General features: G+C 39.3%; 1 protein-coding gene across 35 annotated transcripts in view; it reads right to left on the bottom strand.

Moving 5' to 3' along the window:
- DTNA (dystrobrevin alpha) overlaps window positions 1-23,308 on the bottom strand; it is a 340,156-nt gene that overhangs the window by 109,366 nt on the left and 207,482 nt on the right. For all 35 annotated transcript variants that reach the window (XR_003516895.1, XM_027575980.2, XM_027575982.2 and 32 more), the window contains 2 exons: window positions 12,366-12,433; window positions 1,202-1,282 (listed from right to left, as the gene is read on the bottom strand). Coding sequence is in view for 34 of the 35 variants with exons in the window: in XM_027575980.2 (XP_027431781.1) it covers window positions 1,202-1,282; window positions 12,366-12,432 (148 nt within the window). In the remaining variant the exon portion in view is untranslated. The remainder of the gene's footprint in view (window positions 1-1,201; window positions 1,283-12,365; window positions 12,434-23,308) is intronic.

Genomic DNA, 23,308 nt, shown 5'->3' with positions numbered 1-23,308 from the left:
CTGGGGAGCCTGGCACTGGGGCTGGCCTGCCCAGGGCCCCACGGAACATTGGCTGGAAACTCCGGGAGGGTAGAGGTGTGGAAATGGCTAGTTTCCACATTCACCGTGTCTAAGTCCTATACCATTTATGCAAAAACCGTGTGTAAGTACTCAAGAGAACATTATGGCTTTCATTTTTCTAATCCATCCAATACTAATTAGAAAATGAGAACAGTTATTAATTTTTACAGCAGTCAGTTTTCAAAAAGAAAAGAGTAAGTTCATCTACATGAGCTATGAGGCAATTTTGCTCTCCAGAAAAATGGATGTGGGGATCCGATGGGGGCAGTGATGCAGCAGAAGATGCAAACGGCTCGCTGTGATTAGTGACCTAGTCAGTGGTCAGTGGCTGTTGACATTTTAAAAAATTTGGGAACAAGTCGAAGCAATTTCCTTTGTTTCTTCAAGTATTATTGCCTCTTTTCATGCTGTGGTCTGATGTAGGCAAATGTAGTTAATACTCTGATACAAAGGGCTAATTTTGTAGCTTCAGAGAGAAACTTCTGTGCCTTCCAGGAGCTTGTAAACATTTTTCTACACTTGTGAGGGAAACACAGATATAAAGAGGACTTAATATTTGATGTTTTATAATGTTTGTAGAAACCATTCTGATGGCACTGCATGGACAATACCAAGGCTAGAGAAAAGAAGAAAAATATCCATCCAGATTTAAACCATCCCAAGGGGGAAGAAAAAAGGGGGTGCCTGGGAGGCTCAGTCGTTAAGCGTCTGCCTTCGGCTTAGGTCATGATCCCAGAGTCCTGGGATCGAGCCCCGCATCGGGCTGCCTGCTCAAGCGGGAAGCCTGCTTCTCCCTCTCCTACTCCCCCTGCTTGTGTTCCCTCTCTCGAATGCGTCTCTCTGTGTCAAATAAATAAATAAAATCTTAAAAAAAAAACAAAACAAAAACCATCCCAAGGACAGGATTTCCATATATATCCAGAGGCTTATCCATTTCAATACTTTAGCAGTTAAGAGCAATTAAGCCTTCAGAATTACTTATGGATAGTCTCTCTGCCATTTGTGCATCGTGATACTCTTTACTGCTGTGTAAACATATTTTTATCAACACTTACAAGACAACCAGTTTTAATAAACAAAGTAACAAACGTAAACTATAGGATTCAGGAGGGTAATTAGTCCAAACAACTGCCATACTTACAGTTGCATTTCTTCTGAACAAACCTAAGCTTGCATGCTGTTCTGTACGTGGAGAGTCGGATACGATCCAGATCTTGAGCCCCTGGTAGGGGGAGAAAAGTACACATATGGTATGCCATGTGTGTGGAAAGGGATTTGTAATATTTATAAGGAAAACGACGATAGATATTATAACCCATTCACTTAACTTGATTTTTATTTTTATTAGAATACAAATATAACTTTCAGACTTGAAAAGGTCTGCCTCATATACCTCAGGTTCTAGGGGAAGAGAGCACACGTAGCCAGCACGTTGGTTGTCGACCATGTTCATGGGCCGAGGAACACGACCTCAGTCCTGTGGTGTATTCCACTTCCGAGAACAATCTGCTCAAGTTGTGACTTTAAATAGCAAGATGATAGCAGTATCATCAAATAACCATTTTAAATGCACTGTGATTGGTCCTCAGAATATGGCTGCGAGGTGAGCACTCGCTGAATATGGGGTATCTCTCCTGTGTGACCTTAGGTCAGCTGCTTTTATTTATTTTTATTTTTTATTTATAGGATTATTTATTTATTTATGTATTTATCTGAGGGAGAGAGAGAGAGGGAGGAGAGGGAGAGAGAGCACAAGTAGGGGGGAGGGGCAGAGGGAGAGGAAGAAGCAGACTCCCCGCTGAGCACAGTCTGTGGGGGGGGGGGGGTGTGTGTGTGGGGGGTTGGATGCTTGATCCCAGGACTCCAAGATCATGCCCTAAGCCAAAGGCAGATGCTTAACTGAGTGAGCCACCCAGGTGCCCAGGTCAACTGCTTTTAGAAACCTCAGTTTTCTCCTCTGGAAGTTGGGGATGATGATACTCCTACTACTTATTTCACGGAATTAGAAGACAAATGCGTGACTACACCTAAGCACAGAGAACACTGCCTGGCACATAGTTTGGGCTGTGTATTCATTAGTATTACTAGTGTGTATCCTGCAAACCTTCCTGTCAACCTCAGAGGAGACTCCTTTCTAAAAACAACCACTACTCTTTCTTATACTGAGGCTTCCCGTTCCTCTCTAAAGAGAGAGCACGGTCCGCATATTCTTGAACTACTTTCCTCATTCTACACTTCTACTCAAGAATCCAGCATGGCTTCTGCTGCTCACCAGGTCTGAATGTTCTGCTGAGAATCCAAGCCCCTCTGTGTGTTCTTTCCATGCCACCAACCCAGTAATATTTCCTACGACTCTCTATCTGGAACCTCTGCCAGGCTCGGGCTGGTGTCCTCACAATGCCCTGCAGATGGGCTGCTTGCCACATCCACACTGGAGTTCCTGGTGACCCTCCTACCCTTTTCTGAATGAGCTGGTCTCTAGATTGTGTCTAGAACATAGCAGACTTTCAACAAATGTCTGCTCTTCTCTGCTTCCAAATATTTGGCTTTCTTTAAGCCCACGTTTATGGTTCGTAACAGATATAAAGGCACGGAGCTATATTTTGACATGTGTTGAACTTTACCAGTAAAAGTGCTACATAAGTGTTTCAAAATAGAATAGTTAGGGTAGCAAGTAAATGAAGTGGCCTAGAAATAATTATATTAGGAGGTCAATTAAGTGCTTTCTTAATGAAACTCGGGATGAATTAGCAAGTGTCTTGCATTGAGAGCATTTAGCACCCCCTTGAATCAAACTGGTCTCTTTAGATTCATTTAAAAATGATATCAATATTCCCATTACTTTATAGCTTTATGAAGCAGATCATTAAATATTTATTTTTACGAGAGTGTATTACTTGCCAAACAGGCTCATTGACACAGTGCTTGAAGGATCAAAAGAGATAGGTAGGGCCTACCCTCACCCAGGGCGGCAATTCTCTTAAACATGCTCTCAAGAGATGGACATGGGCACAAGGGCCATATAAGATTATTTTCAAAGATAGGGATGATTATAGCTTAGTAAAACTAAATGAACTTTAAAGTCAGTAAGCCTTAATCTTTCATTTCTTAGTTGTGTGAACTTTGACAAGTTTTTACTCGGTATCTGATTTCTTCATGTATATGGGGGTAACGACATCAGTTTTACCAGCTCATAATGTCTGAAGCTTGTACCTAGTGAGCACTTAATAGCAGGTGGGACTCCTTAAAAGATTTCTTGTACCATTTCTGAGCAACAATAAGTGATGGGAATTTCTTTTTTATATTTGAGCTTTAATTTGCATCCTGATAAGTTCAATCCATTTGATCCTTTCTGGATATACATATGCTTTTCTCCCTGCCACTTGATAATTTATTTCTCACACATTGGGAAGCAGCTATCATGATCATGACCAGCATCTTCATTACCATCTGAAGATTGTGTACAAATGCCCCTGTCATCATGGAGTTTAGAGTTTAGCTGGGATCATAACTTCTTGACCTTTTAGATTGGAGAGGTTCAATTCTACAGCCATTTCAAGCACAATGTCTACCACAGAGGGAGGCACACAATAGGGCTTCAATACATGCATGTTGCTATTATGATTCTCATTATCATCAGACATGACTTTGAGACCTTTATCCATTCTAGTCTTCCTGCTCTTTGCCTGGCTCATATCTCCTCGAAATGAGATATACAAAATTAACCCAAATGCCACAGTTATTGCCTCGCCTATATAGAATATATAGAAAGGAATCATTACCAACTTTGATAAGGACACTTACTAATGCAATTAAAAAAAATGAACGGCTCATTCTTCTGGCTCTTTTCATTAAAAAGCGGGTTTTAAAAAATCATATGGACCTACATCTGATCAGATTTTTCTGATTTAAATGCTTATTTGGAGGCTAAAGGTAGGATGTTGTATTTATCTGGTTAGTTTCTTTTAATTTTTAGCTCGTGCTTGTAACCATTCTAAAAATTTTGATTTTGCCACTGGCATTTCAAAGGGACTTCCCAGTTTCGTGTCCTCTGTAAATCTGAGAGGCTTCTGTGGAACATGAACTCTCTAGAGACAGAGAGACTATCAGAAATCCCTGAACACTAAATCTGCCTTTTCCTCTGGATGAAGATGTATTTTTATTGATGCTGAGCTTGGCTCAACATTCAAGAGAGTCTCAATATCTGTAAATAAGTTCTTTAAAGAAGACATTAGGGAATAGATTATTTGTGTAAGTTCTGGAAGAATAATGATAAGCCCCAGGTATCAAAGGGCTGCATGTCGCACACAATTAAATGTCTTAGTTCCAGCAAGACCATATCCTCCGAGGACAGAAACTGTGGCTCCTTGGCACCTCCTTCTCACAGAGGTCCTAGGGGCAATTTGGCAAAGGTGTGTCTCTCCTGCACGTAGTCAAGAGGGGCACAGAGATGATACTTAGGGACAGGAGACTGACCACGTTCCCTGTCCTATCACCATGTGGACTTAACTGACCCTCTGTTTTGTTCGAGTCAGGAAGGGGTCTGAGGGTTTCTTGATGTTTTCTATTTGTATAAATTCTTCCTGGCTGAGGATGTAAGCCCTGAATATCAGACAGGATGTGGTGAGCAATGAAACTTAGCTTTTCAGACATTAGCTTTTCACACCACCTTGCACAAAACAATGTTAAGTGGCAACCACAGGATCCATATGGTTCTGGGACCCAAAAAAGCTGAACTGAGACATGCTGCACTGGCTCTTGCTCTGTTTAACCAACTTTTTAAAAATAAATTTATTTGTCTCTGCCCCAGTAAACCATAAACTTAATTCAGTTTTACATGTGTGGTCTTTCTTCTCAAAAGTCTACAAATTTGTAGCCTGCCATGGGAGTAGTCACATGTCTTCTGTTTCCAAGTCGTTGGTTAAAACCAAGGACATGAACAGGGCCACAAATAGACTCTTCTAGTATACTACTAGAAGCTGTCCTCCAGGTTGACCCAATACTTATTCCTGCAGATATGGTCACACCACCAACTATAAATCCACCTAATTGTAGTGATTCAGCTCACATTTCTCCAATACAAGCACACTAAAGTCTTACTAAAGTAAGAGACTTTGCCAGTATCTTGCTGAAATTAAGGTTCATTTTTATGCCATAGTATTTTCCTGGTCTCTAGATTGTGTCTAGAACACAATTAAGTCAGCTAATTTCCCTTATTAAAAAGGGAAATTAGCTGACTTAATTCCTTTATAAAAAAGAATTTTAATAAATGAATAAAGAAGTCAGTAGAGCAATCCTTTTTCTTAGCATGTTGAAATATCTAGGATTAGCACTATATTTATTATATGATCTGAAAAAAAATCCATCTTATCATAAAACTTAAAAGTTCATGCCGTAGATGCTCAAGAATCTATATTCTCCCTTTTTAATAAAAAATGGGTATAGCAAAAATAAATGAGTATAGTATTTCCCTATTTTTTCTTTTTTGCAATGTCCTCTTAATTATTTCTGGAAAAAAAACGGATGGTATTTTTCCTTTTAGTATTATATCACTGGGATATAATTCTTTAAAACATATAGATACAACTCATTTAAAATCTAATGTATTAGATTTTCTTCATAATAATATAGAGGGGGCTGGGGGTAAATAATTAAGGGTGGAGATGAATATTATTTTCTAGACTTCTGTATATATTTGAAACTTTTCAGAATAAAAATGTAAAGCTAATTCACTTAAGGCAACTTGATGCTCTTGTGCCATCTTCTCAAATCTCTCATACCCATATCATACTTGGAAGAAAGTGATAAAGGTGAAAGCAAAGATGCAGTTAAGAAATTCTGATTGATTAGAGGGCTGCCTGGGTGGCTCAGTCAGTTAAGTGTACCACTCTTAATTTTGGCTCAGGTCATGATCTCAGGGTTGTGAGATCAAGCCCTGTGTCGGGCCCCACAATCCCCCCCCGCCCCCCATCTCTTCCTCTCTTAAAAAAAAAAAAGAAATTCTGATTGATCACACTGCTATATTCTACAAATCCTGTTTTTCCTTTCTTTTGTTCTTCCTTCCAAGATTTTTCTCCTCTCTTCCTCTCTGTCCTTCCTTTCCTCACTCTCTCCCTCCCTCCCTCTTACATTTTTCTTTCTCTTTCTTTCTTTCTTTCTTTTTCTTTCTCTCTTTCTCTTTCTTTCTCGCTCCTTCTTTCTCTTCTTTCTTCTCTCTTTCTCTTTCTTTCTTTCTTTCTTTCTTCTTTCTTTCTTTCTTTTCTTTTTCTTTTTCTTTCTTTCTTCTTTCTTTTTCTTTTCTTTCTTTCTTTCTTCTTTCTTTCTCTTTCTCTCTCTCCTTCCTTCCTTCCTTCCTTCCTCTTTCTTTCTTTCTCTTTCTCTCTCTCTTTCTTTCTTTCTCTCTTTCTTTCTTTTTCTTTCTTTCTCTCTCTCTCTTTCTTTCTCTTTCTCTCCCTTCCTTCTTTCCTTCCTTCCTTCTTTTTCTCTCTCTCTCTTTCTCTTTCTTTCTTTCTTTCTCTCTCCCTCCCTCCCTCCTTTCTTTCTTTTCTTTTCTTTCTGTCTTTCTTTTTCTTTTTCTTTCTTTCTTTCTCTCTCTCTTTCTTCTTTTCTCTCTCTCTTCTCCTTCCTTCTTTCCTCCTCTTCCTTCCTTCTCTTTCTTTCTTCTTCTTTCTTTCTTTCTTTCTTTCTTTTCTTTCTTTTCTTTCTTCTTTCTTTCTTTCTTCTTTCTTCTTCTTTCTTTCTTCTTTCTTTCTTTCCTTTTTCTCCTTTTATCCATCTACTATTTACCCAACAACCAACCTTACCTAATTTTTGGCTTTCATTTTATTACATTCTGAATAGTTTCACACAATTCATGTACAGTTTGCCTTTCATGTTTTGACAGCTCATTATAAAGCCTTTGGTATAGTCATTCAGATAATTAAATATCTCATTCATTTTTCAAATTCACTCAACAAATATTTATAGAATAAAGATGAAGCCTATGAACTTTGTGTCTGAACTCTTCCATGCTTGCTGATTGACTGGATGTGTGTGTGTGTGTGTGTGTGTGAAAGAGAGAGAGAGGGAGAGAGAGAGGAGTTTGGGGGCCAAGGATAATGCTCACATTTCTACCTTAGGACACTCAGTGGGATGGCGAGGCCTTCACTGGGCTAAGGTAAAAACATGGAGGAATAGGTTTGTAGGGGGGTGAATGAGGAGCTCAGTTTTGGGCTTACAGAGATTGAGGTGCTTGTGGGATGTCCAAATAGAGATATCAGTGGCAGTTGGATATACAGATATAGAATTCCTGACTATGGAATACATTCCCAGAATTATTAACAAACATATAAAATGCACCAATTTGTCTTTACTGGGCCAAGACTGGGAATGTTTTTCCAAGAGGAGACTCTGCATATAGTTAGGGGCACTTAGTGGAATTAATGGTGAGCCCACCTCAAGCTGCTTCATTAGTAGAAACCTTGACAGGGAGCAAGGCTAGAAGGGACACAGAGTTTATATACTGACTATTCTGGATAAGCTGATTTATGAGAATATGGGAGGTGGCTTTGAAGGACTCCTTGAAACTTGTGAGCCATAACAATAATGGTGAAGCCTTGAGAGAAAGTAAAGTTATAAATGGAATTGATCAAGAACAAAACCTTGGTAAAATCTGGCTTAAGGGTATCTGGAAGGTAAGAGACAGAAAAAGAGAAGTAGAACGGTCAAAAAAAGCAGAAGAGCAGACTAGAGTGGTGACATAAGAGAGTATTTCCAGGATAGTGACCCATGGTATTAATACCTTAAAGAAGCTGAAGAGCAAGAGAAATGAAGCGAGTGAAAATAGTCACTGTATCCACCATGGCCTATAGGGTGTGTGGTGGGCTCATGGTATCAGTCTCATTCATGGCATTTTTCTTAGTTTTTGAAATCAGTTTTCCTAAAAGTCATAGTGTGCATTGCAAAATCATACTCTAGGTTTCATTCCAACTATCCATATGCTAACTGTAATCAACTTTCTGAAGAACTATCTGCCTTTGAACAATTCAAGGGTTTGTTGAGTACCAACATTTGCCTCTCTTTGATTTTCCATCCCTCCTCTGCTCAAAGGCAGTGGTATCCCTCTGATTTCTCCTCAGGACCTTTTTTTTTTTTTTATCTCGGTAGGTAGTCTTCCAAGTTCTGAAAGAATGTTTTCCAATCACTCTCCTCTGATTAAAACATACCTATCCTGTGCCCTGTAGGCCTGTAAACCAACATTTATTCAGCATCTAAGGTGAATGGATTTGAAGGTAAAGGTCTATGGTTTGTCCTTAGGAGACGTTCACAATAGTGAGTGACACGTTCATAAATAAGTGTCATATAAGGCAGAGTGATGTCCTCTGAGAGCAGAAAAACAGAAGTGATTTAATTCCTAGAACAAAAAATTTATTCTGCTAAAGCCAATCTGATAAACTTATTTGAGCTGATAAACTTATTTGATGGCTGAAAAGTCAAGGTGAGGATGACATTTACCTTTAACTAGTCTTTTTAGTTTTAATCTAAGGTACTAAATAAACTGATAATGAGGGAATTATACTGAAGGGAATTTTTGGTTAAGGGCAACTTGTCTAGAATTTCTTTAACAAATCAATTTCTTTGGTGGCCATAGGGCTAGTGTTTTGTTTTGTTTTTAACATAAGGCTAGTTTTTTTTTTCTTATTTGTGAGTCCATGCTATCCTTAATTTCATTTCTTTACCATTTCTTCTTGCTTCCCCTGCTTGTGGTTATGAGCTCAGAGTAGATGTTTAAATCAGATGTGCTGTAATCACCTGAGTTTGCCTAAATTTCTTATCAATTGCTCTTCTTGTCAATTATTATTTTCTGTTGTTTGTGCCCTTTGTTCTTTGGCCTTTGTAAGGCCAAGATGCCTTAACATTCCCCTCAGCCTGACTAAACTTCAGACAGGCTTTTTCCTGACCCAAGGCCTCTGACCTCCTTTCCTTAGAGCATTTACTTTAGAAAACTTTTCATTGTAAATTCTTTGCCCCATTGCGAAGTAATCTCCCAGCCTCTTGCCAGTTTTACAGCCCAGGAATATCTTTCTTAAGGACACGGAGCCAAACCTTTGAAATGCAATCATTGAAGGAGATCTCTGATTGTCTTTTGGAGGGTAGAAGCCTAACTTTCTAATTGGGACAATTAGCAAACACAATTGACCACCTTCCCCACTACTAATCTTCAGGACTTTTGCAATAGCTCACCCCAGTACTGAAAAACTCTTCCAGGGGGGTGCCTGGGTGGCTCAGTAGTTAAGCGTCTGCCTTTGGCTCAGGTCCTGGGATAGAGCCCCGCATCGGGCTCCCTGTTCTGCGGGAAGCCTGCTTCTCCCTCTCTCACTCCCCCTGTTTGTGTTTCCTCTCTCGCTATGTCTCTCTCTGTCAAATAAATAAAATCCTAAAAAAAATAAATAAAAACTCTTCTAGGGAGTTGAGTTCAATCTCTTTTCTCCTGCAGTAGGTCCTGACTGCATTGCAATAATCTTGAATAAAGTCTTCCCTGCCTTAACTCCTTCATGTGCAATTTTTCTTTGGCATTTGTAATTTCCAAAACAAAGACTCTCCTTGGCACTTTCTTTTGCTGTTTAAAAAAATTATTTCTAGAAAATACTTAGCTGACCGGATTTACAATTTCTTCTTTCCTTTTTATCTCCCTCACAGATTCCTGGGGGATCTTACTTTCCAAGGCCTGATGTCAGTCTTCCCTGATAACAGTTTCCTTGTCTTTGTGTGTGTGTGTGTGTGTGTGTGTGTGTGTGTGTGTGTGTGTGTGTGTGTGTGTGTCTTGCTGATAGAGCTGCTGGGGTAACCCATATATTTTTCAACTATTTAACACATTCTCAAGGAGATCCCCTCTCTCTTTTGTATGACAGCCTACCTATCAACATCAATTCTTCCTTTGAAATCAGCCAGTTGTCTTATCTGGCAGAATCCCACTTCCTGTGGACATATCCTACTTAGTGTCAATCTAAATAGGATGCTCATGAAAGCATTGTTAAGGTAAGATGTGTTTTCCCGTTTTTGGTCAACATCTGAGTCTATTATTTAGCATACCCTAGGAAGAAAGACACACATTTGTGTGGCTTAACTCTTCTGATCACTAATCAGAAGAACTCATAAAATGATTCAATAAAGTGCATGACATTCCGGAGAAGTTTCTATGAGAAGATAAAGTTACCACTTGGGAAATGAATGCACAATTTTCCTATGTCTCTCTCATTTGAAAAATTTAGAGCTTTTCTGTTTCTGTGGCTATAAAAACTTACGTCAATCATCCTTTGACATTTGTGACATCCGTATTTGTCTGTGCCAAGGACTGCACCAGGTTTAGAAGGAACTGGGACAGTGTACTTAAATTTGGATAAGTATTTAAAAAATCATGAAATAAGCACACTTTTATAATTCTTGCAGTGTGTTGGCTGATACATCTTTAATGTAACAATGATAAATTCAAAGATTTTCCCCCCAGACTTTACTGCTTTGTTATGTTAAATATTAATATATTTTTCTTTTTCTGACAAAGCACTGGCCCATGATGAATGGGGCTCCTGACTTTCAGTCTAAGAATCTATGGTATGGGAGGACACCTGTGCTGGCCTGCATTTTGTGGAGATAGGAAGAGGTAATTAGGTTCCTTCCTTGGTTACATTTGTATCAACAAAGGGCACAAATTCCAGGTGGCTAGCCATGCCAGAAGTGAAGATATAGGACCAAACATGGCTGAGGAAATTGGAAGGTCATGGCTGCAACTCTCTCAGGCACTATAGACAGGTCTCTGAAAGTGGAAAAAGCAAGGAGCATGATTGAGATTCCTCACATCAATTTCAATTTTCTTTCCTTTTTGTTAGTTCTAACGCTGTCTTGGTGCCTCCAGATTATTGGGAAATGATAAAGAAAAATATGAATCTTATTATCTGGGGCTTTCCTTTATCTGCTCCCAACCCTCATTCTTGCCAAATCAGCTCCAGTCTTCAGCAGAAACCTAATTTTGTCTACTGCCTTGTCAGAGAGAAAGGCTTACAACTCACTTCTGCTCATCCTTATTCCTTATGCAAGGAAGGAGAGATAAAAAGACAATAAGAGAAGTGTATTTTTTTCTTTATAACATTGAATTTGAGATGTATGCCCCCCACCACAAGTTCTTCTTCTTTATGAATAAGAAACAATGGTTTGTGGGGCACCTGGGTGGCTCAGTTGGTTAAGTGTCACAGTCTTGATTTCAGCTCAGTTCATGATCTCAGGGTTGTGAGACTGAGCCCCAAGTTGGGCTCTGCACTGAGCGTGGAGCCTGCTTAAATTTCTCTCTCCCTCTCCCTCTGCCCCACCACCCCTGCTGGTGCATGCTCTATTTCTCTCTTTAAAAAAAAAAAAAGAAAGAAAGAAACTATGGTCTGTAATGGAGACACTACCAGCCAATTACTTACATGGCAACCAGGCGTTTACATAAATCAATAACTTTTATTTAATGGATTCTCCACTGAGCTAAGTATAGTTTTGGTTTGGTTTCCCTCATGTAGCAGGTTACCTCTAAGCTCTTTTTTAAGATTTATTTATTTATTTTACAGAGAGAGCATGTGTGTGAGTAGCGGGGAGGGGCAGAGGGAGAAGGAGAGGGAGTTTCAAGCTGTCTCCCCATCTAGTGTGGAACCTGACTCTGGGCTCAGTCCTAGGACCCTAAGATCATGACCTGAGCTGAAACCAAGAATCTGATGCTTAACTGACTGAGTCATACAGCTGCCCCACCTCCAAACTCTTTTTATTTTCCTTTTCACTTTTTAGGAACTGGTTTGTGGGACAGATTCTTCCCCTTTCCATAAAGTCCAAATGACAGTATACAGTTTGCTCTGGTGATCATGCCTGATTCTTCTTTCCCATAGGAACATATGATGTCATTTTGCAGTTAAAACATTCAATAATTCATTTCACAAACTTTTATCTAGTGCCTATAATATGCCAGACACAGCGATATTGTGGGGACATGAACACAGATTTTAAAATTTAGTGGACCATATTTGTGCCAACACTAAATAGTGTTTATCAAGTGTCCATTTGGCTCTGCAAAACTTTTTCTTTCATAGAAAATATACAGTCTAGTAACAAATTATGATGATTCGCTAATTTCACTCTTACCTAATAGGAAGCAAAATTGCCCAAATGTACATTTTATACAAGGGATTTAGGATTTTAAGGAAAAGCACAAATGTCATAAGGGTTAAGTGGTTATTTCCAGTTTTTCCATGAGTATTCAATGGAAACGATAAGGTGTTCCTTAAAAGTTCTATACTTACTCATCTCTGCAAACAGCTGTCTTCTTTCTGCCATGGTATTTCCTCTTTTCCCACTATCTTCAATCATTCTAGGAGACAAAATGGTTACAGTGTTATTACCCTCATGCTATTGAGGCAAAAGAGCCATTTCTATGTAAACACACTTGCTGTAGTTATGTCACAGAGACAAACTATTTAAAACTGTGTATTTAAGAAGTGTAGCTTTACTTTCACTAATTTAAATCACCATACATATTTTTTCCATACACAGTGTTGTTGTAATTGTTAGAGGAGGTATAAAATTTTTATTTTCTAACATAAAAATAACTACAATGGCAGATGACCTTGTGCCAAACTGAATTCAACCATCCACCATCTGTTAGGTGGTTCATTTCCCATATAGTTTCTCTTTCAATTTGGGGAATACCTATGAAGAATATAGAGCAGATATTACAGATTCCATTCAAGAAATGATGATATTGAGAATCTCATGAGATTTAGTAAAGTTAATGGTGAAAACATTTGGACTCCAAGACCAGTTTGCCTTCCACCATATTCTGCTGCAAGTTGTCCCTGTGCACCCCAAACCCTGGTTTGGATGCAGGTTATTTTCTAAATATTGATCTTTAAGTTGAGTGTTTGGAACCTGCAACGGTTTTTCTATGCATAATAATTTCATGCAAGGTGGTTAGGTTCACACCTCTCTGCTTAACTATACTCCTGTCTGCAGTAATCATTTAAAAGTGCTATGAAAATGCCAACAGATAAAACAGAGAATCAAAAAATGTTTAAAAAATTAAAATTTGACTTGAGGAGAAAGAAGATAATGAGAAAGTTAATGGAAATGTTCTTTAGCTCAAGAGAGGAATTTGGGGTAAATATTAAGGGTTTTACAGGTTGATGGAGTTGATTTTTTATTGTATCTAATTAAACTTTTGAAAAACTAAAGTTTCCTCTCTCATACATGCAAATACATATACACATATACCACCATGTTCTGATTCTCAGGGGGCAGTAAACAGAAGGCATAGCTGATCTTTTTGCCTGTCTTTCAATGGACCCTGCTCTTTCTCAAATATCGTTTTCTGTCTATGCTATTTTTTTGGCCCAGATTCCCTGCTCCCTATGCCTGGCTAATTTGCAATAACCTTTCAGCTCTTAGTTTAGGTGGATCTTCCTCTGAAATTCTCCCTAATTCTATAATTGTCTGGGTTTGGTGCCTTTCCTCTGAGCCTCCACAGCCCACTATCCCTTTTTCTCAATGCTGAAAATTCACTTAACAAATCTTTATTGAGTGCCTTCTATACTCCAGGAACCAAATTAAGTTCTAGGTATACAACAATGATCAAGTCACAGTTCCTACCCCCAAGGTGCTTATACTCTAGTCAGGGAGATACAAAAGTACAGAAGCAATGAAACCACAAGAAAGTAATTATAGCCATAGCAGTGGAAAGATATGTGAGTGTGAGAGACATTGACTACCTGGGGGTAAATTTAACAGAACTGGGTTGCAGAAGACAGGTCAAAAGAGAATAGAGCTGTGTACAGAATAACTCACCTAAGGGTAAAAGAAAATATTGGTGAAAACCAATGTGATGCCAGTTATTCTGGTCAAAGAGCCTCACCAGTTGTTTCTATGAGTGAGGGATGATTTGCCTACTGACAGGAAGGGAAAGAAGGGCATGGAACAGCCTTGGTTTACAGAGTTTAGGGAAGAGTGTGTTCCCATTCATGATGGGTGATGATGTACCCAGGGTCTGGCCTAAATAATAACTGGAAAAGAATAGGGTTATTAATGAAGTGTCTTCAATTTGGTAACAATTCAGTGCTGAACACAGTCAAGTACTTTCTTTTTATGATTTTAAATATGCAGGTATGGTTGGTATATAGAGATCACACCCTTCCTGATTCACAGAACCCCATCTCCTTTATTCCAGAGGAAGTGGGTAGATAATAATCTGACATTCACAAAATAGTCTGGATACAGCTTCCAATTTTTATTTCAAGAGCTTAGAAGTCGTGTTGAAGCAATAGAGAGATAGAGGATAGAACCAGTGATATGTTCCTGCATCTGTCTGTATGTTGGAATGAGATGAAAAGAACTGTTAAAAATACATCACAAAGGATGGCAGTCTGGAAAGCTCTGATTGAAAATGTCAGGGAAGGAAAGACTGGCCTCCAAACCCACAGCGCTTACTGCCTGTACCCCTCAATTGGTACCGTTTGTGATATCTCTTTTCTAGTTAACTTTTTGTGTGTTTCTCTGTAAGGTTTTTGAGGGTGGTGACTTCAAACATTTTAAATTCTTCACAGTGCCTAGCAATCCAATCAGTAAATGATATGTCCAGTTAGTATTTATTGAAAAAAAATGAATGAAACAAAAAAAAAATAGAGGAAAGAACAGTAAGAGCTAAGTTTGCTCTCCATGAAATGGACTTTTAATGATATTTCCCAAAACTGATTCACAGAAGAGTTCAATTCAGATTGCACTAGTTTCAGAAATTATTTGAAATGAAGGAGACTAATTTTTATCTCTTATAATCTAGGACCATACATTTTAAAGCAAAATCTTGTCTTATGAAACAGAAGCTAAAATAGATGCAAACTACATTGATGTCACCGTTCGGTCTATTCATCATCATTTTGTGATTAATTAACTCATGAAAGAACCATAATTAGTTATATAACAGGAATTCATTCTCACTTCTAAGTAAAATGTGTACCTTATAAGGACAAGAAGGAAAAACTCAGTCATGTGAAATAATAGAAAGCATGGAATTTAATTATAAATATAAAAGGAAAACAACACATTTCTCATTTCACCACTAAAGTTTCCTGGGAAGCAGCACTATTAGATAAAATTGAGAATACACATTTATTACCCATTGATCACAGTCATAATAGTAAAAAGGGAAGGCATGTTAGTTTACTGATTACATGGATTCAACAGAGGGACTGATGGACAGAGTCTATTCATGAATCGAACTGGCAAGGAGCACCACCATGGGCTCCTTAGTTTCCAATTTAACTCTGATCAGTGGGACTTGATATACATAATGCTTGACTTTCTTCTTAGCAAGAATGAAGAGCAAAACTTTCAGTAGGGGAAGGTAGGAGGGTTTTTGCAGAGAGCAATTTTGCTTCTGAAATTGTCACGAAGCTCTGCTTTTCATGAATTTCAGTATTACAACAGCTGCCCAAAGTCATATAGAGGAGATGAAGGGGAAAATAACCCATCTTTGAGATACTAATGTCACAAGGTGTGTGGCTCACCAACAGGCCTAATTTGGTGAGTTTCAGTTACTCCTTCATGTAGACAAGATGCTTGCAACCTTAGAATTTACCAGATTGCATAAATGTCAAAATAGCAAAAGGAACTAACAGGTGATGAATAAGTGATGAGCCCCATTAAGTAATTTCCTTTACTAGGGTTCAGTCCCATGAATTATACAGGGTGTGCATTGTTTTCACTTATGAGAATCTATCCATTTCATTTACTTAAGAAATATTTATAAGGTAGCTATAATTTGTCAGATACTCTGCTAGTTTCTCAAGATCCAAAGATGAATAAGACATGATCCTTGCTTTTAAGAAGCTCACAGTTTAGAAGGAGAAACAAATTATTCCAAATGAGAATTGTATTTGGTGTAATATGTACAATAATAAAAATACATACTAAATATAGTAATCTACTTCTGGGAAATCTGAGGGATGCATCGAAGGGTGACTCTGGAACAGAGTTTATAGGTCAAACAAGAATTTTCCAGATGGAAATGAGTGGAGGAAATGGTAATCAGAGTTAGAGGTAATCATGGAAAAAACATGGAGCTTTAACAAGAATATATGGGAACTGGGAATAATTCAGTATTGCTGAGTGCAAGTGTGAGCAGAGACGCCAGAACAGGCATCAGATCTAGAAGGTCTATTCTCACATCTGGACAGTGTAGGGCTTTCCAGAAGATCAGATGCCACCGTGGTTAAGTAGGAAACTGATGTGTACAGATTTAGGTTTTGGCAAGGAGATTCCAGCATACTGAGTGGAGGAAAGCCCGGGCAGGTGGGAGGGTAGGGATGGGAGCACATGATTAAGGGAAGAGTCCAGTTTGCTGGAAATTTCTGTGATTCAGGAGCAAGAATATTATGTCTTATGCTAAAGGATTGTTTTGAGATACAGGGCATGCAATGGGACTTGGTGATTTGCGGTCTCCGTGAAGAATGGTGGAGGAGGACAACTCAGTCTTTGCTCTCCCACACCACGTCACACACTGGAGAAAGCAATCTGCTGCAGTAACAACTTCATAGAAAGTGAGCTCATCAAGTCACCTTGTTCCAGCATCGTCATGAAAAGGGGGCCACAAAATTGGACAGGGAAGGCTCCCGCTCTCTGCCACTATTTGTGGGGGACAGGCTAAATAACAGAGTAGAACAGTGAGGGAACCAGCAAGAAATAGAGAATAAATCAAAATACAGGGCACAGAGTGTTAGAAGAAATGTGAATTGTATTTTGGCACAGTGAGAATAAGTTCACATTGAAATATCACATTCTTGAGTTACTTCCTTCATGACACTTCTTTAATCCAACATCACCCATACTAAACACACATTTCTATGCCACATGACATAAGAAGTTTTAAACGTAAAATCTTAAACTGATGCTGTCTTACATTTGTATAACTTTCTGAGGATTATAAAATGCTTCTCCCATATAACCTTGTGAAGAATTTGGGGAGATATTATTATTCCCCAGTTACAGCTGAAGAACTTGAGACTCAGGCAGGTAAAAAAATATTTCCCAAAAAACACACTTTCTGGAAGGGGAAGACATTTAATCCATTTTTTTTTTGGCTTTTATTTTTTAAATTCCTAGGCTGGGATGAATTCTAATCACCAGTAATCTTACTCCAGCTGCCACTGTTCAATACAAATTAAGATTTCCTGAAACTAGTAAGTGAAAAGAAGTTGCTAGAGCTTGGTGATTGACAGGCCAAAAGGAGGCGGAGGGGAAGGGTCCACAGCTCTCTCAAACTGCAGGAGAGATTCCTTCGTGTGCTCCTCCCTAACGGAATCCTCCTATTCTAAAACAGTGTTTTATTGGACATAATCATGGAGATGAAAATGATTCCCAGTGTCCAGAATGATGTAGACCCAGATACGTAGAAACACATCAACTCACACACTGGCTCGCGCTCTCACGTTTTAAATCCACAAAAGCCAACAATGTTTTTAGAAATGTCTGGCTCTGCTTTGCCTCTGCTCCACTTGAGGAAACACTTAAGACCTGCAGACTTTGTGCTTAGTATGACGAGCCTGTTTCCGGGCCTTACTTCCCTCTGCTTTGCTCCAGGGGGATGACAGGAGGGTGCTGTGTTCAGCAATTACCAGGCCCTGCAATCCCCCAAGTTAATAACTGCGGTGAAGGCCATTTCAAGCTCCTTTCCTCCTTTAATTGATTTATTGGTGGCATATAAATGCCTGTTTCCATTTCTATTAATGAAAGAGGCCTCTGATACGACTTTCGCAGTTTTACATTCTCGTCCTCATCTTTGGCAATATAATAAAAAAGTATTCAGAGCTCTTTCCCGAGGCAAAGTATAATTGCACTTGCTTTTACTTCCCAGTCCTTTATCAAGATGAGCCCCTGTAAGAAGGAAAATGCTGTTACTAAAATAAATGGCTATAATGGGTTTCGGATTTCTTTTTCTTTGAATGTCATCTTCTGCTCTTGGAACTTGGGTCTTGTAATTGGGGGGCGAGAGGTATGAGCTCACTATTTTAGTATAATGACCAGCTGGATGCATTATCGGGGATTTGATCTCCCCTCCGAAGTACCAAGCATAGGTACTTGGCTGTGACTGCCCATCACACTAGCCTGGAGACCTTGTGAAAATGCAAATACCTCGATCTACTGAATCTGGGGTTGGAACGGAGCACTTGTGTTTTTAAGAGCACCAGAGGTGCTCCTGATATGTAGCCATGTTTGAGCTAGAAATAGAATATGAGTTGAGTTTGACCATAAACCTACTGGCAGAACATTAGGGTGGAATTCTTATGTTGCTTTGTTATATGTTTCTCTTGTTTGTAAGACCCACTTTAAAAAATGTACCTTGAGCCCAGGGAGTAGATAATTAATTCTTTGGGGAATGTCAATATACCTAAACATTTACATACAGTGATATGGGTACCTAAAGAGGCAAAATTGAAGAAATAGAAAATGCCATTAAAAATTTGAGAAAACCATTTTTATTCCAGGAAGAACAACTCTGAGCGGTACTGTCAAGTCAGGAAGGAACTTGCTGTTCTGGGGTAAGAGTGTACCTGACGTTTAAGGACATTTGGTTTTGTTTGCTTTCATTTGGCCTAGTAAGAGGCTGGGACTCCTGCTCATTAGCACCTGCCATCACCCTCATCCCCCCTTATTTGTAGTAATGGCTTAAAGATTTCAGAGCACGGCTGGGAGCAACTTGGCGTGGGTAAAAAGGAACCTTTTGGAAGGAAGATGATGAAAATTTGAACTCTGTAATGTGGGGTTCGAAGTTATTAAAATGTTTCTGAAGGACTGGAGAGCCCTGTCTCGGAGCCCGACTGAAAGGACCTCTTCTAAGGGGAGATCACTCTAAGAAGGGGGTTGTCTATACTGATGCTACCAGCACTTCATTGGGACCCAAGATTTTTCAGACCACCCTTTATTCAATAGGATGTGCCTTTGGGACAATAGTGTGTGTGTTGGTGTGTGTGTGTGTGTGTGTGTGTGTGTGTGTGTGTGTATTTCTCAAGAGGAATAATGTTAAGAGTATAGCCACTTGGTCATGGTGGAACGAACTATGGCAGTCCCTAACACTAGAGAGAGAGGTATCTTTGTTCTCCTATTGGGATTGCTCAATTCTTAGCTTCTGGGGGATAGGTGTTAGGAAATGACTGCCTTCTGATCATTTGGAACTTTCTCAATTCAGTGTAAGATGTCAGAGTTCATAAACATAGGTCTGTTTCTTTTTCCTACATGTCTAATACTTGAAAACAAATAAGCGAAAGGTTCCCTCCCTCCATAAGTAGAAGAAGATTATTTTTCATTAATCTTGCAATGGGACAACCTCCATTTTGTAACAAAATTTTTGAGCCCCACTTACTATAGTGAGATTATACTGTAAATATAAGAGTAAAACATTTTGTAAATGTTTGTAAATGTAAAGAGTAAAACATTTATATTTATAAGAGTAAAACATTTTGAAAAATTTTAAGATTGTAATTCCAAATTTTGTTCAAGTGACAGAGTTAACTTTAGCTTCTCAATAATGAGGCTTCAAAATGACAGGATGTATTAGCTGATTAAGCAGTGCAACGCTGTCTAGGCCATAATTTAAGCTTTAGATCCTTTTAATGATTTGATAAAAGGTAAGGATACTCACCCCACCAAAATGTTTATGGACGTACATGGATAATCAAATAAAGGAAATATAGTTGCTTATGTGGGCTGGTTTAGGGGAAGAAGGCTGGGAGTTGGTGAGGATCAAATGTAGCTTTGTTTTGTAGGGAGCACCAACTGTTGGTGAAAGAGAGTGGCCGGTCACAGTGGGTGTACCTGCAAAGCAACTGCCCAGGGAGACAGTGCCAGAAGGCTCGTGGGGGTCTCTTGAGGCCAGGCAAACAGGAAGGATGTTGAGGAGAAGGCAATGATGGGCTCCTCACAGGGTAGAAGCCAGCATGCCTGGGTCTACACACTTAATGTTCATGTGTCAGGCTGAAACTCGAATCTGATCAATCCAAAGTGCTTTAGAACATTATGACGTGACTCCTGGTGCTTGAAAGAATTCTAACTCATCTTTCTTTTGAAAGATCTTAAAAAGAGCAGTAGAAAGAGATAGGTACCCCCCCGTCCAATTCTAACGCATTAAGGGGAAAAAAAATGGGGGCAGTTACTGACCCATGGGCCAATTGTTATCTGGACTTCTGGGAGTATGACTTCCAGGAGAAGAACTGGGAAAAACAAAGTGAGAATAAGTGTAGGACATGGCATTGAGCATCAAGAAACGGGCCAGGGAGGCTTGTGTGCTTCAAGATGTCCATTTTTTATTTTTTAGGGTTAAGGAATGTTTTGTGTGGAGATATAGAAAAGGCAGAGTCAGGTAAGAAAACTGTTTTCTGCTGTAGGATGAGAAAATCAGACTCTTTCTGGGAGGAGAAATAGTAATAATAAGATTAAAAGAATAACTGCCACAACACTATTTAAAACAATTACCACTTTACAAAAAAGCTCGCCCTGTACCAAGCATTATGCAGGAGTTTTCTCATTATGTTTTTAGAAGAACAGCATATGTTGATATTGGTATTCCTATTTTACCAACATGGACACCGAACTTCTGAGAAATTAGGTAATTACCTAAGTGACCAGTTTAGAGTTTCGAACCAGACACATCTGACTACAGAGCCCACCGAGCTTCTTAAGATCAAAATGGTGTTGTATGAAGTAAGACTCAAAGGAACTTCTCCTTTTTCTCTGAGGATGGTGGTGGTGGGACCTTCCCACACATAGACACAATGAACGAGGCCGAAGCATCACTGAAGATGGGCATTAGTGGATGCCAAGGGGAGTTGGGTGGGACGGTGGTAAGGGGTTGGGCGCTGGCATGATTTCGCTAAGGAAAGAAACCTACAAGTCATAAAGCACATAGATCCTCTGCACTCCCTGCTTCAAGTTCTCCCACCTCTCCTCTCTTTTCATTTTATTCCCTCTTTCCTGGGTCCAGATTCCTCTTCTTGCCCTTTCTTTTCCTTTCCTTAACTCTGCTCCTTTATTCACTTTCTTCATTTCTATGTGTATTACGGAATATGACTCAAACCAACAAAATAAACAGTTCTTAAGATTGAGAAAGAAAGACCAAGCAAGTATAGCAGGAAAAGAAAACAATGTTATATGGTGAGTAAGTTCTGTGGATCTAATGTATAGCATGGTGACTGTAGTTAATAATAATGAATTTTATTTTATTTTATTTATTTTTAAAGATTTTATTTATTTATTTGACAGAGAGAGAGAGAGAGACAGCGAGAGAGGGAACACAAGCAGGAGGAGTGGGAGAGGGAGAAGCAGGCTTCCCGCGGAGCAGGGACCCCGATGTGGGGCTCGATCCCAGGACCCTGGGATCATGACCTGAGCCGAAAGCAGACACTTAATGGACTGAGCCACCCAGGTGCCCCAATAATAATGAATGTTAAACTTTAAACTTTGCTAAGAATCTTAAGCTTTCTCATCAAAAAAAGAAGGTAACTACTTGAGGTGATGAGTGTGTTAAGTCACTTGCTTATGGGAATCATTTCAAAGTGTATAGGTATATCAAATCATGTTGTACGCTTTACAGATGTTACAGTTTTATTTGTCAATTATACCTCAATAAAGCTGGGAAAATTAAGTTTATGCCCTTAAAATGCAAATTTCCCTGGGAGAATCAGAAAGTTCACCTTGGTTTAATTAATTTGGTTGGTTTCTTCCTCTTCTTTTTTTTTAGAGAAAGCGAGAGAGTGTGGGGGAGGGGCAGAGGGAGAGAGAGAGAATCTTAAGCAGGTTCCATGCCCAGCATGGACCCCGAAGCAGGGCTCAACGTGGGGCTTGATCTCATGACCTTGAGACCATGACCTAAGCCAAAAACAAGAGTCGGACACTTAACCTACTGAGCCACCCAGGAGCCCCAACTCTCTTTTGAGATAAAGAGGGCAAATGGGGGGAGGGGACTAAGACAGGCAGGAAGGAGGATGTCAATAGGACCACTACTATCTTTTTACAGATTCAGAACCAATACAAAGCATGAAAAGAACACAGGGTTCCAAATACAGTCCATGAAAGATATGAAAAGATGAAAGAGAGTGTCTCTTGTTTTTAAGCCCCCCTCCTCCTTACTAATTCTTCTGTATATCTCTCAAAATATATTTGTGCCAGAACAAATATTTTCAAAGGGCAAATCTCAAGAATCCTAGATGGTAAAAGAAGCTATTTTGTTCTCACTTAAAATGAGGAATAAGGGAATCTACATTTAACAACTTTTCAGTCTAGTGTAATTTGTCGATAGAAAGTGGAATGGAGGCTAACCCAGAGTTAAATATTAAATTAATTAATATCATGCTATTTTTTCCTTTCTCTACTCAAATTCTCTCAGCGGAAAATATCTCAGCCTGATACAATATAAAACAACCCAGGAAACGGCAATGACATTGTAGGGATTCTGATGATTCCTATCCAGTAAAGTCACAGCCAAGTCTATGGGGTTAATATATGCACATGCCAAAATTAAATAGGCCACATGGAAAAGAAACAGGCAGAGTGTATGAGCTGCCAGAAGTTATGGCTGCAAGATCCCCAGCAGTAAACAACGGCATTCTGCACACCACGGTCCTTTCCCTGAGAGGAGGGGTGACTGGCCTGACAGGAGTAGAGAATGGAAAGAGAAGAAACAGAGGCAGCCCTTATTTCTTGCCTCTGGATCTGTTTTCATGACTTAGAAGCCTCTTCGTTATGTCCCTTCCTTTGAAGAGGATTTGTCTGAAATTAAGGAATGACTGGAAGAAATCTCTGTTTCTTGAGAGAACCATGGCTCTAAGTTGGTGGTTGCCAAGAATTTTAGTGGGGAAGAATAGCTGGTGGGAAGGCGCCTTCTTTCTCAGTCTTGAATCTCGCAGGCCCTCTGGATCATTTTGTGGAGGCAGACATATGAATGCCTGGGTCATGTGGCAGGAAGGGACTCTGAGATTCGTTTGCAGAGAATAATAACCAAAATAGTTAACAGGCATTAAGTGCTTACCATGTGTGGGTAGGCTCTGAATTATAAGCATTTTACAGGCATTGTCCTATTTATTTCTTACCCTAACTCTGAGACAGGTCATACTACACTACCTTGTTTTATAGAGGAGAAAACCAAGGCTGAAGAGGTAGACAGAATAATGGCCTCGCAAGGAGGCGCTGGTCCCAATCTCTAGAATAT

Source organism: Zalophus californianus, chromosome 14 (genome assembly GCF_009762305.2).
Source record: "Zalophus californianus isolate mZalCal1 chromosome 14, mZalCal1.pri.v2, whole genome shotgun sequence".
NCBI classification, from domain to species: Eukaryota; Metazoa; Chordata; class Mammalia; order Carnivora; family Otariidae; genus Zalophus; species Zalophus californianus.
The sequence above is the reverse complement of the archived record's forward strand: the minus strand, read 5'-3'. Positions and strand labels throughout refer to the sequence as shown.